This window comes from Aythya ferina (assembly GCF_964211825.1).
Source record: "Aythya ferina genome assembly, chromosome: 8".
Taxonomy (NCBI): domain Eukaryota; kingdom Metazoa; phylum Chordata; class Aves; order Anseriformes; family Anatidae; genus Aythya; species Aythya ferina.
In genome coordinates this window covers 22,939,270-22,953,619 of record NC_140304.1, presented here as the reverse complement: position 1 = coordinate 22,953,619, position 14,350 = coordinate 22,939,270, and the positions used below count along the sequence as shown (strand labels likewise).

General features: G+C 68.1%; 2 protein-coding genes across 13 annotated transcripts in view; both read right to left on the bottom strand.

The window, feature by feature from the left end:
* Window positions 1-171: 171 nt before the first annotated feature.
* ARTN (artemin) lies at window positions 172-6,679 on the bottom strand. Of its 3 annotated transcripts, none has more exons than XM_084527932.1 (4): window positions 5,975-6,679; window positions 1,959-2,029; window positions 1,670-1,853; window positions 172-1,470 (listed from the first exon to the last, which is right to left on the bottom strand). In XM_084527932.1, the coding sequence occupies exons 2-4, from the start codon at window positions 2,022-2,024 to the stop codon at window positions 1,025-1,027; spliced, it is 696 nt and encodes a 231-aa protein (XP_084384058.1). In that variant the 5' UTR covers window positions 2,025-2,029; window positions 5,975-6,679; the 3' UTR covers window positions 172-1,024. The 3 variants fall into 3 exon arrangements, with proteins under 3 accessions (XP_084384058.1, XP_084384057.1, XP_084384056.1); XM_084527931.1 differs by lacking the exon at window positions 5,975-6,679 and adding an exon at window positions 5,019-5,275; XM_084527930.1 differs by lacking the exon at window positions 5,975-6,679 and having other exon boundaries at window positions 1,959-2,171.
* Window positions 6,680-8,577: 1,898 nt separating this feature from the next.
* The window catches only part of ST3GAL3 (ST3 beta-galactoside alpha-2,3-sialyltransferase 3), a 176,338-nt gene continuing 170,565 nt past the window's right edge, over window positions 8,578-14,350 (bottom strand). For all 10 annotated transcript variants that reach the window (XM_084527927.1, XM_084527920.1, XM_084527923.1 and 7 more), the window contains one exon: window positions 8,578-11,920. In XM_084527927.1, coding sequence (XP_084384053.1) covers window positions 11,831-11,920 — 90 coding nt within the window. In that variant the 3' untranslated portion in view covers window positions 8,578-11,830. The remainder of the gene's footprint in view (window positions 11,921-14,350) is intronic.

Genomic DNA, 14,350 nt, shown 5'->3' with positions numbered 1-14,350 from the left:
CACCGCCCCCACCGGGCGGACCGGGGGCCGGGCTCGGCCGCACCGACCGCCGGGAGCCGTAGTCCCGGCCCCGCGCCCCGCCCCGGCCCTCGGAGCGAGGTCCCCCCCCCGCCCTCTCCATGCACCCGGAGCCCCCTCCCCGTCTCCAAAAGCCAGCACCCGGCAGCGGGGTCGGACGCGCGGCCCATCGCTTTATTGCTACGGGAAAAGGCGGCTGTACAAAAATAGAGTTTATCCTCGAATCTTACAAATAATAGAAAAACAACCAAAAAAAAAAAAACGACCAAAAAAAAAAAAAAAAAGGGGTTGGGGGCACGAGGAGCCCGAGGATGGGGACGGGGCGCTGCTGGCCGCAGCCTCAGGGCTTCACATCAGCGCTGGGGTTAAATTACACCCGGCCCCCGCGGGCCCAAAGTCATAAATAGGAGCTGCCGCTCGAGAACAATAAATAAATAATTTAGAGTAATAAATAGTTTAGTGCCGCAGCACCGCGGGGAGGGACCCTGCAGCCCCCTCTCGGAGCCGGGCAGGGGTCCCGGGGGTGCCCGTGCCCTGCGGAGCACCGGGCGCTGCCCCATGCCGGTGCGGCTTGGCCCCGCTGCACCCCTGCCCCTGGGGACACCCCCTCCCTGCAGGGTGGCTCCGGCCACCCCCAGTCCCGGGGTGCCCCTTCCTGACCCCCTCCAAATCCCAGGCGATGCTTGGCAGGGGTGTGGGAGCACCAGTCCAGGCAGGGCACGGGGTGGTGGGGATGCTCAGTCCCCCTGCGGCTCCACTCCCAGGGCCGAGCCAGGTAGGGGTGCACCTGGGCAGGACCCCACGGAGCCGGTGGCACCGGCTGCTTGGCACTGAGCGGGCGGGGGCTCTGCTGCCGACCCCCTCTGTCACGACTCCAGCTTGCCTCAGTCCCTCGTGGCCACATAAAACCGGGGGCACCGGCCCCTCCTGGTTCCTCCGAGTGCCAGCGCCACGTGCTGGGGGCTGCCAGCGTGCGTCGAGCCGGGGCTGAGCCGGCAGCCCACCCTCAGCCGATGCAGCTGCACTCGGCTGCCGAGAGCTTCTCCACCGTCTGCCACGTGTTCTGCACGTCCATGAAGGACACGGCCTCGTAGCGGGTGGGCCGGCAGCAGGGGTGGCTGAGGATGCGCTCCTGCGGGCCCGGGACGATGAGCTGCTGCCGCAGGAGGCTGCCCAGCGTCAGGTCGTAGTTGCTGCGCGCCCGGTGGCAGGAGCCGCTGCAGTACTTGAAGAGCACGATCTCGTCCGAGTTGAAGCCCAGGCCCAGGTCGCGCACCTTCACCATCAGGTTGCGGATGTGGCAGTTGCGCCCGCGGGCCCCCCGCGAGTGTTTCCTCATCCCTTTGCTGGTGCCCTTGGCTTTGCTGGTGCCCGGCGGCGAGCGCTCAGCGCGCAGCAGCAGGTCCTCCGCCAGCTCCGTTGCACCCAGGGCCCCCGTCGTCACGTTGTCCCCTGCGGGCAAGCGAGATGGCACCGTCATCCCTGTCCCCCCAGGACCACCAAGCACACTGTCTCCTGCGGTGACCCACCTGACACCCACTGCAGCACCCAGCCGCCTCCCCCTTGCTTGGGGCCACCGTGCCCGGGCTGTGCATCCCACATGTGACAGCGTCCCCCCAGCCCCGGGGTGTCCCCCTGCCCCAACACGCACCGTGCAGCTGGCTCCAGGCGAGCGGCATCTCCACGCCGTCCTCCGCGCTGGGGCTGGCGGTGGCCACGTCCCGCGGCGTGGGGGCCGCATCCAGCGTCTCGTTGCAGTGTGGGGTTCGCAGCGCGCCCGTGGCCAGCCCGGCCAGCAGCGAGAGGATGGCGAGGACACCCCACAGCGTCCCCTCCTGCAACACAGCACGGCACAGCGGGGTGAGCACCGGGCTCAGGGGTGGGGATGCGGATGGGAATTGGGGGTCCTGGCCATCGTGGGTGGCCAGGCCTGGGCTCACCTTGGGCTGCGGATGCGTGCTGGGTCCTGCAGGTCTTGGCTCTGGTGGCCCCGCTCGCTGCTCCATGCTGGCTGCAAGCACAGGGGTGTGGGTCAGTGCCCGTGCACACACAGGGTGAGCACCCACAGCCGGTGCTGGCAGCACCCGGCCCTGCCCACCCAGACACCAGTGGCAAACAGGAGAGGCCATCAAACCGGCTGGGAGCTGGCACACCTCTCCCCAGCCAAACATGCCATCCTCACCCCCAGCACCCCACAATGCCTCCCATACCCTCCCTGCACAGCCAGGCCCCCATGCCCCCCACGTCTCCCTTCCCAGAGATCTTGGCAGAAGGGACTTTGCCCAGCACCTCTCCTCGGGGGGATGCAGCCGCCTCCTCGCGCGAGCGGCGCGGGATGCCAGGCTGTGCCGTAAGGCAGCTGCTGGGACTGGGAGCGCCACGGGGGGGGCCCTTTCCCATGGCCCTTCCCTGGGAATGTTTTTCTTGCTCGCGGTGGGAGCCTGACCTTGGAAACTCCAAATCCATTAGCGCAGGGTCCCCCGGTGCGGCCACCCCCCGGCCCCGCGCTGGCTCCCCGGCACGCTGCCTGTGCAGCGCTGGGAGCTGGGGCGTGCGGCCCCTGGGCAGCCCGTGGACAGGCAAATGGGGCCGCGAGGGGTGGGACAGGCAGGTCCCATGGGGACACAGCAGCACACCACGCTGGGCTCTCCAAAGCCATTCACCCCAAGGCCACCGCTCAGTGCTCAATGTCCCCGCCGCACAGGGGAATTCGTGCTGCGGGCCCCTGGGAGGTGCAGGGACAGCTCCAGTTTGCACCCACACATGTGTGGGGTGCGGGGAAGCCCCCACTCCTCAATGCCCCAAGCATGGAGTGGGGAATCCTGGATTCCCCGGAGGTGGCTCCCAGCTCTTGGCCTGCTGCTGCATCCCCATTGCTCAGGATGTGACTGTCACCTTCGAGCTCAGTGGCATCCCACAGCGGGGGGGTTCCCCCTGTCCCCTCCATGGCTTTACCCCAGAAAATCCCAGGTGCTCCTGCCAGGAGAACGCTGCTGGCCAAAGAGCGAGGGGAAGCAGCGGGGCACTGCTGGCATGGGGAGCCAAAACCAGTCCCCGCACACCCCCAGCATCATCTCAGGGGATGCTCCCCAGGCCCCAAGCCCCGCTTGCTGCATCCACCGCCACCTTGCGTGGGTGGCACCCAGCCGTGCCACGCCAAGGGGCTGTGACAGGCACCACCAGGCACACGAACCCCCCCTCTGCGCGCCGTGTGCCGGGCAGGATGCGTCCCCACGGCAGGCAGGGCTGGCACCAGGCCCCCCAGCCCCGCCAGCCGCCGCAGCTTGGCCAAGCACGGCCCACGCAGCGCATGGCTCCCGTGGCAGCCCGTGGCCCCGCGCCAGCCGCTGCCGCCAGGTCACCGTTTTCCCAGGCCGGCACCCCCGGAGGGGCCCGGCGAGGGTCCCGTGGCCCCCTCCAGCAGGAGCCGGGCCCCCCGGCCCCGCTCCCACTGCCCCGCCGCGGCCCCCCGGCCCCAGCAGCACAGCGGGACGGGACGGGGGCCCTCGCCGGCTGCGGGCCAGCGGCCAGGCGGTGACACAGCGGCCGGGGGCCCACGCTGCGGGGCTGCCGCTCCTCCAGCCCCGTCCCGGCGGGGGCATCAGCGGCGAGGCCGCCCTGCCCGCCCCGTCGGGCGGCGGCGGGGCACCGGGCGCTGCGGCCCCGGCCCCAGCGGGGCGCAGCTGCCCCGGGAGCCGGTGAACGGGCGGCGGGGCCGAGCTGCACTGCGGGCTTCGCCCAGCCGGCGGCAGCACGGCCCCGGGATCCGCCGAGAGAAGCGGGAGGGAGAAGGGAGCCTCCCCCCGGCGGCACGGCCCCGCGCTGGCCGCGCACCCCCGTGGGCTGGGGGAACGGGGAACAGCCGGGCCCGGTCCCGAGCGCCCCGCGGGGATGCCGGAGCCGCAGCCCCGGCTCCTGGAGGGGGTCCGGGTGGGATCTGCTCCTGTCCCGGCTGGGAGAGCCCCGGCCGGCCACTACCAGGCTCCGGAGCTCTTCCCAGGTCGGGATCGGGCCGGTCCACGCGAGGAGCTGCCCTCGCTCGGGTCAGCCCCCCCACAACCCACGCGTCTCCCCCGGGGCTGAGCAGCGCCGTGCCCCTGGGGCCCGTCCCGGGGCACGGGGGGACGGTGCGGGGACGGCCCCGGTGCGCAGCCTACAGACACTGCGCGGCGGCCGCTGCGGAGCCCCAGCCCCAGGACGAGGGTCCCAGCATCCCGGGGGGGCCGCTTTGGGGCCGGGGATAAGGCCGGGCCTCGCTGGCGGCGTGGGGCGATGCCCGGAGACCTCCCCGGGCACCTGCGGGCACCGGGAACCGGCGCGGGGCCGGCGTCCCACCGCGCTGGAGGACTTGCGAGGGGGTCGCCAAGGAAGCCCGTGGGTGACACGGGGCTGCCACCTGCCCCACAGGGCCGGGGGAGGCCGGTACCGGACACGTGGGGCCCACGAACGAGGAGCTGCCGCCGCGTGGAAGCAGCCGCGGCCGCCCGGGGGCACCGGGGGCAGCTCCGGTCCCCGCGCCCCGGTCCCGGGGCTCTCCCCAGAGGCGGCCCTTCCCGGAGGGAGCTGCCTGCCCCGCTCACCGGCCGGCCCCGGGCAGCCGGGACAGGGACTCCCCCGACGTGCCTGAAGGGGTGAGCCCGAGAAGGGGCGAGCCCGAGAAGGGGCGGGCGAGCCCGGCCCCGTGCCCCCGGGCACCCCCGCGGGGTCCCCGCCTCTCCCCGGCCCGAGCGGGGGCAGCCCCGTTCCCCGCCGCGGCTCCCGAGCGCTTCCCACCGCGGGGCCGGGCTCGGGCAGCCCCGGGAGCCGCCGGGCCGGGACCTGCCCGGGGTGACGGGGGTGGTCCGGGCCCCCCTCGCCGCCCCGCGGCTTTTGCCGGCGGGGCGGGCGGCGGAGCGGACCCCCCTTATTTCTCCCCCCCTACCCCCGGCCCCGGTTCCCCGTAGGCTGCCGGCGGGCTGGGACGGCCGCTGCCGCCGCCCGCCGCCCCGGCCCGCACTCACCGTGCCCGCGGCGGGGAGCATCCCCCGGGCCGCCGCCGCCCCGCATCGCCTCCGCTCCCCGCCGCCCCCCGCCGCCGCGCCGGGGCGGGGCGCGGGCGGGGGCCGGCGCTGCCCCGCCGGCACCGGTACCGGCTCCCGCCGCCGCCGCTGCCGCTCCCGGTACCGCCGCCGGTGCTGCTCCCGGTGCCGCTCCCGCTGCGCCTCGGGGGTCGGTGGTGCGGGTCCCGGTGCGCCCCGGGGTGCGGTGCCGGTGCCGGTGCCGGCGGGCGGGCGCGCAGTGCGGGGCAGCGGCGGCTCCATCCCGCTCCCGCCGCCGCCGCCGGTGTCAAATTCCAGCCGCCGTCACCTGACCGGCGGGGCGGGCACCGGCACCGGCACCGCGCCCCGAGCGCCACCGGGACCCCCCGGCCCGCCCCGCAGCCGGCACCGCCCCGGGAGCAGGAGGGCGCCGGCCCCGGGACCCCGCCGGCCCCGGGACCCGCAGCGGCACCGGGACCTCCACCGGCACCGGGCGGCCGGACAGCCGCCGGACAGCCCTCCCGGACGGACCGACGGACGGACGCCCCGCGGCTCGGCTCCCCGGGCGGCTCGCTGCCCCGACAGCGCGGTCGCAGCACAGGCAGGACGGACACGGGGCCCCCCCGTGCGGGGCCACGCTCAGCCCTTCCCGAACGGGACGGATCCCCTGGAGGGCGAGGGAGGGTTTGGGGTGGGGGACACGGCCCCACGGAGCACCCTCACGCGTGGCGTCGGGGGGAGCCCCCCCTGCGGCCCCGTGGGGGCCCCCGCGGCTCGGCGTGGGCGCAGCGGGGCCCGTCCCCACGCACCCGAGCCCCCCTCGGGCCACCCGTGCGCCTCTCCGGAGGAGGAGTCCGGGCTCCCCGCCCTGCCTCCCCGCCCGCCCCTGCGCCCCCGAGGCCACCCCGGGCTCGGCCACCCTCCGGCGGCCTCCTTACCTCCGCCGCCTCCCTGCCTCCCTCCGCCGGGGCCGTCGCAGGCCCCGGGGACATGGGGGCCGGCTGGCGAGCCGAGCCGAGCCGAGCCGAGCCCGTGCGAGTCCCTGCGTCACCGCCCAGGGCCCTCCACGTCCATCGTGGGGCTCTCGAGTGCTCCTGGCGAACGTGCCAAAATCCCAGGGCCGCCTCTGCTCGGCCTCGCTTCACACGTGCTCCCCTGGCCGGAGCTGGCCGTGGGGGCACAGCCCAGCCCGGCCGAGCCCCCCGGGGCCAGCCCTCATGGCTCGCTGGCCCCCCGGGCCCTGCCCGCAGCGGTGGCCGGAGGCGTCCGGCCGGGCTGTGCGCCCCGGGATGCTGCCGGCCGTGTCATCTGCCCGGGCAGCTCCTCGCAGCCTCCCCGGGCTTATATAACTCTCCCTGGCTGGAGCAGGGCCAGCGGCCACGCCGTGGCTGCACGCCGGCCCCAGGGAGCCCCTGGGGTTTTGGCCTGGGCTCCTTCCTTGCTCCCCGATCCCAAAGCGGCGTTGACGGCTTCCCCGCTGCCCGGACCCTGTCTGGAAGGGCTGGAGGAGCGTGTGAGCTGAGACGAGACGAGGCTGCCTGGCCTGGCCTGGCCTCGTCTTGCCGGATTATCCCTCGCAGGATGACAGCTCCCGCATCCCTCCCGCTGCAGCACCTGCCGGGGAATGTGCTGGCCCTGGGGGGTGGTGGCCAAGCTGTCCCCAGTGCTGCCAGCGGGGTGGCAGAGGGTCCGGAGGCACCGTTCCTGCCCTAAGAGGGCTGAGCATGGGGTGTGGGGGTCTCGCTGCCCCGCTGCTGTGGCCTGGGACTGCTCCTGAGGTTTGGGGGCACAGGGGTGGCCCTGGGGTGGGGAATTGGCAGGGGTGGGGTTGGGGAATGGGACTCTGCTTCGCAGGGCAGCAGGCTGAGGTAAGGGGGCTGCCTGCTTGGACAGCCTCCCTGTGGGTGGCACGTCCTGCCCTGGGGCCCCTGGCCGTGCCTGTGGGGCTTGGTGACAGCCAAAGGTGCCCCAGGCAGGGTGCCCCGTCCCTTCCCACCTTCCCTGCGCACTGCTGGGCTGGTCCTTGTGTCCCCTCGTGTCCCAGCTCAGCTGGGAGCTGGCCCTGGGCGCGATGCTGGGGGTGGGCATGGCACAGCGGGGTGTCCAGGGGACCTCTTGTGGTGCCCCCAGTGCCCCTGGTCCTGTACCGGGGTGGCTGTGCACAGCCTGCCCTCTGTCCCGTCCTGGGGGGTGCCCCCTTTGTGGCTGACACCCCATAAACCTGGGGGCCCTGGCTCTGTCTCTGCCCTGGAGCACGGAGCTCGCCACCAAGCATGTGGGGAGCAGCAGAGCTGTGACGCAGACGGGCCGGCTGCACTGTCCCTGTCTTGGTGGCGACGTGATTCCTTTGGGGACATCTGCTACCAGAACCAAGCGTCTGCTCCTGCTAACGTGGCTGTCCCCGCGTGCCCTGCTCCCCGGCTCAGGTCCATGCCACGTGCGGGGGTGGCAGCGGTGGCTCTGCTCTGTCAGGGTCTGGAAAAGGAGCGTGGAGAAGAGGGGTCTGAGCAGCTCCAGCCGCTCCCCGCTCCAACTGGGGCTCCGTAACTTGTAGCCGTGCTCCCGGGAGGCAGTCGCCTCCGCAGTGTCCCGCCGGTGCTGGCAGGAGGCCACCCCTGGTGTCCGTCAGACCTGTCACCCACTTGGAAGCAGCCCCCCCAGCTCCCCCGAGTGACGAAACCGTCCCTGACTCGTCCCACGGCCCTGGAAGCTCCCCAGCACGGCTGGGGCCACAGCAGGGGTCACATCCTCCCTCCGGGCCCCGGCAGGTGTTGGAGGCGGTCACGGCCTCGGCCCCTGGCTTCCTAAACTGCTTCCTTCCTGGACGTGGCGGCGAGAAGGTCGCTGTGCCGGACACCTGCCTTCCCCGGGGCCGCACCCGCGGGCTGCAAGCGGCCCCGCTGCTGGGGAGGCCCCGGGAGAGGCCCGAAGGGAGGTGGCCGAAGGGAGGTGGTCACAGGGAGGACGCCGTCACCCCGGCTTCCTCCACGTGCCCCGAGGTCAGGCACGGTGTGCTTTGATGGGGAGGATCACAGCGAGGGTCCCGGGGTCCTCTCTGTCCCCTCCAGCGCTGGCTTGGTACCTCGAGTGCTCCCCACAAGGGGAGGGCGGCTGGGACAGCCTCTGCTGCCACTCAGAGGGGCACAGAGGTGCCTGCGGGGTGAGCAGAGGCCACGGTGCCCCCATCGCTCCCTCCAGGAGGACACGGGAATGCGGTGGTTTGAGGCTGGGTGACTGCCACAGCTCAACAGGTGGGACAGCAAAACACCTCCAAATGGCCAGCCCCGCACGTACAAGGGGGCTGCTGCCCCCCGACACCTTGTGCGCCCACCCCGAGCCCCTCTCCCAGCCCCTCGGGCAGCAGGCAGGAGGAGCACAGCCCTCTCCTGCCCCAGAGCCACCCCCTGGGTTCAGGAGGTGCCTTCGGGGTGCTGTGCTGGGGGAGCCAGCAGCTGGAGCAGGCTGGGGATAGCCCGAGCGGGGAATCCCTCTGCCTCCCCTACACATGGCCGAAGGCAGCAAAAGAAAGAGGCCAGCCAAGCTCGTTTGATAGCTTTATTGCTTCTGTGATATGACTGAATCGATGTGACATAAGCCGGCTTGGAGGAGCCTGCAAGACTCTTGCCCTCCCTACCTAGAGGGAAAATTAAAAAAAAAAAAAAAAACAACGCAGAAACTAAAACTAATTTTAAAAACTCATTGAGTTCTTATATCTCAGCTCGGTACAGCACTGGCGAGCTCCCCGACCCTCGGAGCAGGTCCCTCTGTGACACCACAGGCTGGGTGGTGGCCCTGTCACCACACCTGAGGGTGGCAGGGGGTCACCGCACCCCACGCACACTCAGACCGACCGCAGGGACCCCGCTGCTGCTGGCGGAGCTCAGCATGGTGGCTGCCTCCCTGCCAGCCCACCTGGAAGCCCTCATCTGGTGCTGCCCGTCCCCAGCCTCCCTGCTCCTTCCCCATCTCCCTCCTGGCAGAAAGGGGACCGGGAATCACAGAGGTGCTGGTCGGAGGATGCCGGGCTCAGATCCCCCACGGCCTCACGTTCCCTGGTGGTGCTGCCTCCATGCAGCATGCGTGAGCTCAAGCCCAGGGTATGGCCAAGCCTCACCTGGGTGATGCTGCGGGCAGGGAGCAGCACGGTGGCACCCCAGCCCCGCTGCCCACACCAGCAGGAGCAAAGCCCCACTGGCACGTGGGTTTCCCCCACCCCGACCTCCTGGCGCTCCCCCAGCCCCTCTCCAGGCAGGTTCCCTGCCACCCTGCTGGCCTCTCCGCGCGGCAGGCAACCCCGCTCTATATTTAGGCCGTGGAGAATTCCCCTGGGCTCTCCCTTCCGAGCTGAAAAGGTGAGTCACGGCGAGGGAGAGGCCAAGACTCGCATCCGTCCCACTGACCCTGCTCTGACCCGCGTGCAGCGCTCCGAGCTGGCAGGGCTGCGGCGTCCCGGAGGGCGGGAGGTGGCTGCAGGTGCACGCCAGGAGACAGCCACCGAGAGGCCTCCAGGAGCCAGGCCCAGCGCTGCCCCGGGGCAGCATCACCCGCAGGGCCTGGCCGTGGGATGCTCCGTGGATGAAGCTGCCCCGCTGATGTCCTTGCTGAGAGTCCTGGGTCAAACGGGACAGCGAGTTATAGGGGAGCCGTGGCCCCCCAGCACCTCCCTCCTTGCTGTCCCCACTTGCAGGTGTCCCGACCCACCACGGTCACCCTGAGGCACGCAGCCTGAGAGCCCCTGCGCTGCAGGGACAGCTTCCCAGCGGGTCCTGAGCAGAGCAGGGGCCCTGGGCCTGGAGCAGCGAGTTGGAAGATGACCGTGCCATGTGTTTGTAGTGATAACAGACTAAATCAAAGTGATGCTCTGCTGTCCCTGGGGGTGCTCCCTCCACAGCTCCTCTGGGGGTAGGGAAGAGCCCAGCACTGATACTGAAGGCTCTTCCCCTCCTCCTCCTGGCTGCAGTACCTGCTCCCTGGCACCTCCACTCCCTGTAGTGTCTGGATGGGGCCCACCACCCCCCTTGGTGCCCTGGGGCTCCCCCAGCAGCAGGCGAAGACCCAGTTCAAGCACCAAGATGCCACCACCTGGCCAGGTCCAGTACCAGGACCACCAGTCCTTTGAGCAAAAAAAATTAGGGGAGAACATTCAAGTGAGTATCTGCCACAGCAGATGGTCAAAAACCTGCTGAACACCCCAGCTTTCTGGGCTGGAAACCTCATGGAGCATCCTGGGGGCAGGCACGTACCTGGGGGGCGCAGGGATCGCCCGGCTGGGAGGCCAGAGGGACAGGGGAAGGGAAATGGGAAGGGGAAGGGAAGGGAGCACCTCCCAGATCCCCTCTGCTGACCCCCGTGGTGGCCTCAATGTGCAGGGAGGTGGGGATGGTGCCCTGCGTGGGCGCAGCGTGGCCAGCTCCTGCCTCGAGGCCCATTTCCACCCGATTTTCCCCCGCAATCCCTCTTCTGCCCACGCTCTCCAGGTGGATGAGAGCACCCCGCCGTCCTCGCGCTCAGCCACGTTGCTCAGTTTATTCCAGCTCCTCTGAAATACGTATACAAATCAAATGTGCAAATACTGCATCTTGGGACCAAGAGAGCAAAGGAAGGGACGTGCTCCTGAGAGCAGGAGGAGCAGCACAGGAGGAGCTTGGAAATGAAGTGAGCAGGGGCCAAGCAGAAGGCGAGGGCTCCCAGCAGGCCCCCAGCCTTGCCAGCAGGCTCCACCACCACTGAGGTCACGGACCAGGGAACACAATCGAGCCTGGAACGTAAAACATCTTCGGCAGCCCGCTCTTAAACTGCCAAGCTTCAGATATCCACGCAACATCTGACCTCCTTCCAAACAACGAATCACTCCTCTCCCCCCCCGAAGCGCGGCGAGGCGCAGTCCAGGAGCGGTGACACCGACCTGCACCGCCTCGGTGAGGGCCCCGCACAGCAGGCACAACCCGAGGGGCCTGGAGGCCTCGAGCACAGCGAGGTGGGCTCGGCAGCGCCGTGACACGCAGGACGGCCGTGAGGGGCTGCTGCAGGCAGAGGAAGCCACCAGCTCCCTGCTCCACGCCAGGGTCAGGGCAGAGTCGGGGCAGGACAACCGGCTACGGAAAACACAGCCAAGGAAGTGGCCGCTGCTGCCTCTACGCAGGAAGCGAGGAAAAGTGCAGAAAAACAAACCCATGCTCATCTCCAACGCGAAGCTCCAAGTGGAGAATGAGGGAAAGCCACCCTCCCTTTAAATTATAGCAGCACCAACAACACTGAAGTCTTGGACGGATTTGTTTTCCCGGGGAAAGGCCTGAGGCCAGCGACAATGCAGACGGAGCGTGGCGAGGCCGAGCTTTTCGCAGGGCTGTGCACAAGCAGATTTCGCTTTGCACCTTGGTATTTCTAGTATGATTCCAGCAGAGTTTCTTTAAAAAATAATACTTTGTACATTCAGGCACCGCCGCCTTGGGGCAGCGTCACCTCCCATTTGGCACAAATCGTTTTATTCACAAACCTTCCTTCTCTCTCCTGAGTCTGTCCCGTTTAATCCTGGATACAGGAGATCCGTCTGCAATGCAGAGTTCATGAAGTGCCCGCTCAGCCCCTTGCCCGCCTCCTGCCAGCTCTGGGACTGGGGGCAGCAGGTGCTGCCCTCCTGCAGACTGGCGATGCGAGAGGGCCTTCCCGGAGCACCCGGGCATCTCGGTGTGTCTCCAGTGAAGCGGGCTTCGTGCGGGGGGCTGCCGGTGCCTGCTCCCGGAGCTGCAGCGTGCGTCTTCCTCTCCTCCCTGTGAGGCGGCGGCTGCGGCCGCTCAGATCCCACTGGTCAGGTCGGTGATGACTCGGGCTTTCACCAGCTTCCGCAGGAACTCCTTCTCCCGTTGGATGTTGTGCGTCCAGGACTGGAAGGAAAGGAGAAAGACAAAGGTCAGCGGCTCTCCTGGCCGAGCACGCTGCTGCACCCCACGTCGTGGGCCTCCAGCTGGCACGGGGCTCTGCCGAGGAGACAGAGGAGAGTTGGAACACTAGCTCATCCCCCGCCCAGCCTCACCAAGGCCAGCTCCTGCCTCCACAGGCCCTACCGAGAGGAAATCAGATGCCAAAGGTCACGCTAATACAGTGTGAGGGGTGGGATGGGCACGTCTCCGAGCCAGGCGTTTGAGGGCAATGACTGTCAGCCCCCCGCTGTGTGCCCTGCAGCAGGCTGCAGCAGTGCCCTGCCATCACCCCGCTGCGCTGGTGCTGGGAAAGCATTTCATGGAAGCAGGGAGGAACGTGTCCCCTGGGGAGTCAGACACAGAGCAGGGCAAAGCGACTTTCCCCAAAGTCTCCTGGCCAGACAGGAATCCCAGGAAGGGTTTCCACACCTTCAGGACAGCGCTCTGGGCAGCAGGTAACCTTGGCTCTAAATAAGATGTGGGCCATGATAAAATACCTCGATGGGAGCATCCCAGAAATGGCTTCAAGCAGCAAAGTACAGAGCCTTCTGCCAGACCGTGGCACCTCCCTGCAGCGCCCTGGCTGTGTCCCGCACACACAGCGTGCACGTGGCTGTCCTGTCACCTGCGGGTGTCCTCTCTGGTGCCAAGAGGTGCCAGGGACCCATGGTCCCTTGCTAGATCTCCAGCACGTTTTGGAAGCGCCTCTCCTCCTGCTGCTCTGCGTTCATACTGCTGTCCCCTCAGCACACAGGATTTATGACAGGTAAAGCTGCTGAGAGATCAGGCAGGTCTTATCTTGCAACCTGTGTTCAAAAGAAGCTTTTGACTTCTGGTTGCTCGAATGCTGCGAGGGTGCAGCAGCACAGGTAACGGCATGGCCGCGTGTGAGACTGGAAACACAGAAGACCCCGTCTGCAAACTGCAGGGACAACGCCAAGAAACATCTCAGTGCTTGGCTTCTGCTAGCATGACAGCAGAAACTGAAAACTGGCACTGGGAAGAAAGCTGGGTAATAACAGAAAAAAACAACCTGAGTTGTAAGAATCAGCACTGAGAGCCATGGAGCTGCAGGAGCAGGGCCGTACAGGCTGCCCCTCGGAGCAGGAGAGCCAGGATCCCTGCGTGCTGGAGGCCTTCCCACGTGTGGCACATCACCTTGGGGTCCTGTGCGTGGTCCCCGCCGTGCAGCAGTGCCTCTCCCGACAGCACAGCCCCTTGCTACGAGCACACAGCGCCGGCAGAGGCAGCCAAGGGTGCGTGTGCTGCTGCCAGCAGGCAGCGAGCGGTGTCTGCTGGCACCGGGGCTGCGCTAGGAGCTCCGTGCCTTGCAGCACCCTTGCAGCTTGTATCTGGCTGGGCTTGCTGCTCATCAAAGCCTACCTGGAGCAGGAGGGAGCCTGGCCGTGCCCGAGATGTCACAGCACAAGCTGATCCCTCCTCCGTGCCCTTCTGCCTCAGCACACAGCAAAGGTCAACTGGTTTCACCCATATGAGTTGCTTGTGCCCCTCGGTACGTACAGAAAGTGGGGAGCAGCCGCTTCTAGGCAAACTCAAACCGCCTGAAACATCAGCTCAGGACATGCAAGCACCTCGTCTGACAGCAGGAGGAAATCTGTCTGCATGAAAGGTACAAGGGAGCAGGAACTGAAGTACAGGAGGTGGATGGTAAAACTGGGCACTTTGCGCTCTCCTGCACCACACGCACGGCTGCTGGCACGGCGCAAACACCTCGGCTGTTCAGCATGAAGGCTGCTCTGTGCTCTGGTCACTGCCACAAATTCCTCTTTCCAAGCAGAAAGCCACATGTAAGGGAAATTTAGCCTCCCACTTGATCCCTGTATCTGGCTGCCGGCTGTGGCTGTGCCCTCAAAGGCTTTGCGGTCGGGTGTGAGCCCACAGAGGGAGGGGAACAGGCTTTCGTCCCCCCGCAAGCAGCACCAGCAGGGCGCTCGGTGCGGTGCTGCTCCACCCGACAGGAGGCATGAGGCATGTCTTCAACACTAGCTCGGGTTACTGACTGCAGGAGAGGGACTCACCCCACTGACAGACAGAGCTAATCAGGCGAAGGAGACTGCATTCCTGCGCCGGCGGCCGCAGGGGGGAGAAGATCCGGAGCAGATTTTTCAAAACTGCCAAGGAGAGGCAGGCACCTCGCTCCCATCACTGCCAACACGGGAAAGGCACCAGAACACACCGCAAAACCTGCCTGGGATCCTGAGTCTTGCAGGCTCCACACTGCTTGGTGCAAATAACCTGGCATGTGGTGCTGCCGGCTGCGGGCACAGGGTCTGGAGAGGTCTCATAAAAAGCCAGCCCTTGTCAGGCCCTGACTTTGGGGCCAGGACCAAGCTGTACCTGCCATAAGGGAAGCTCTCTGCATCACACCAAGCA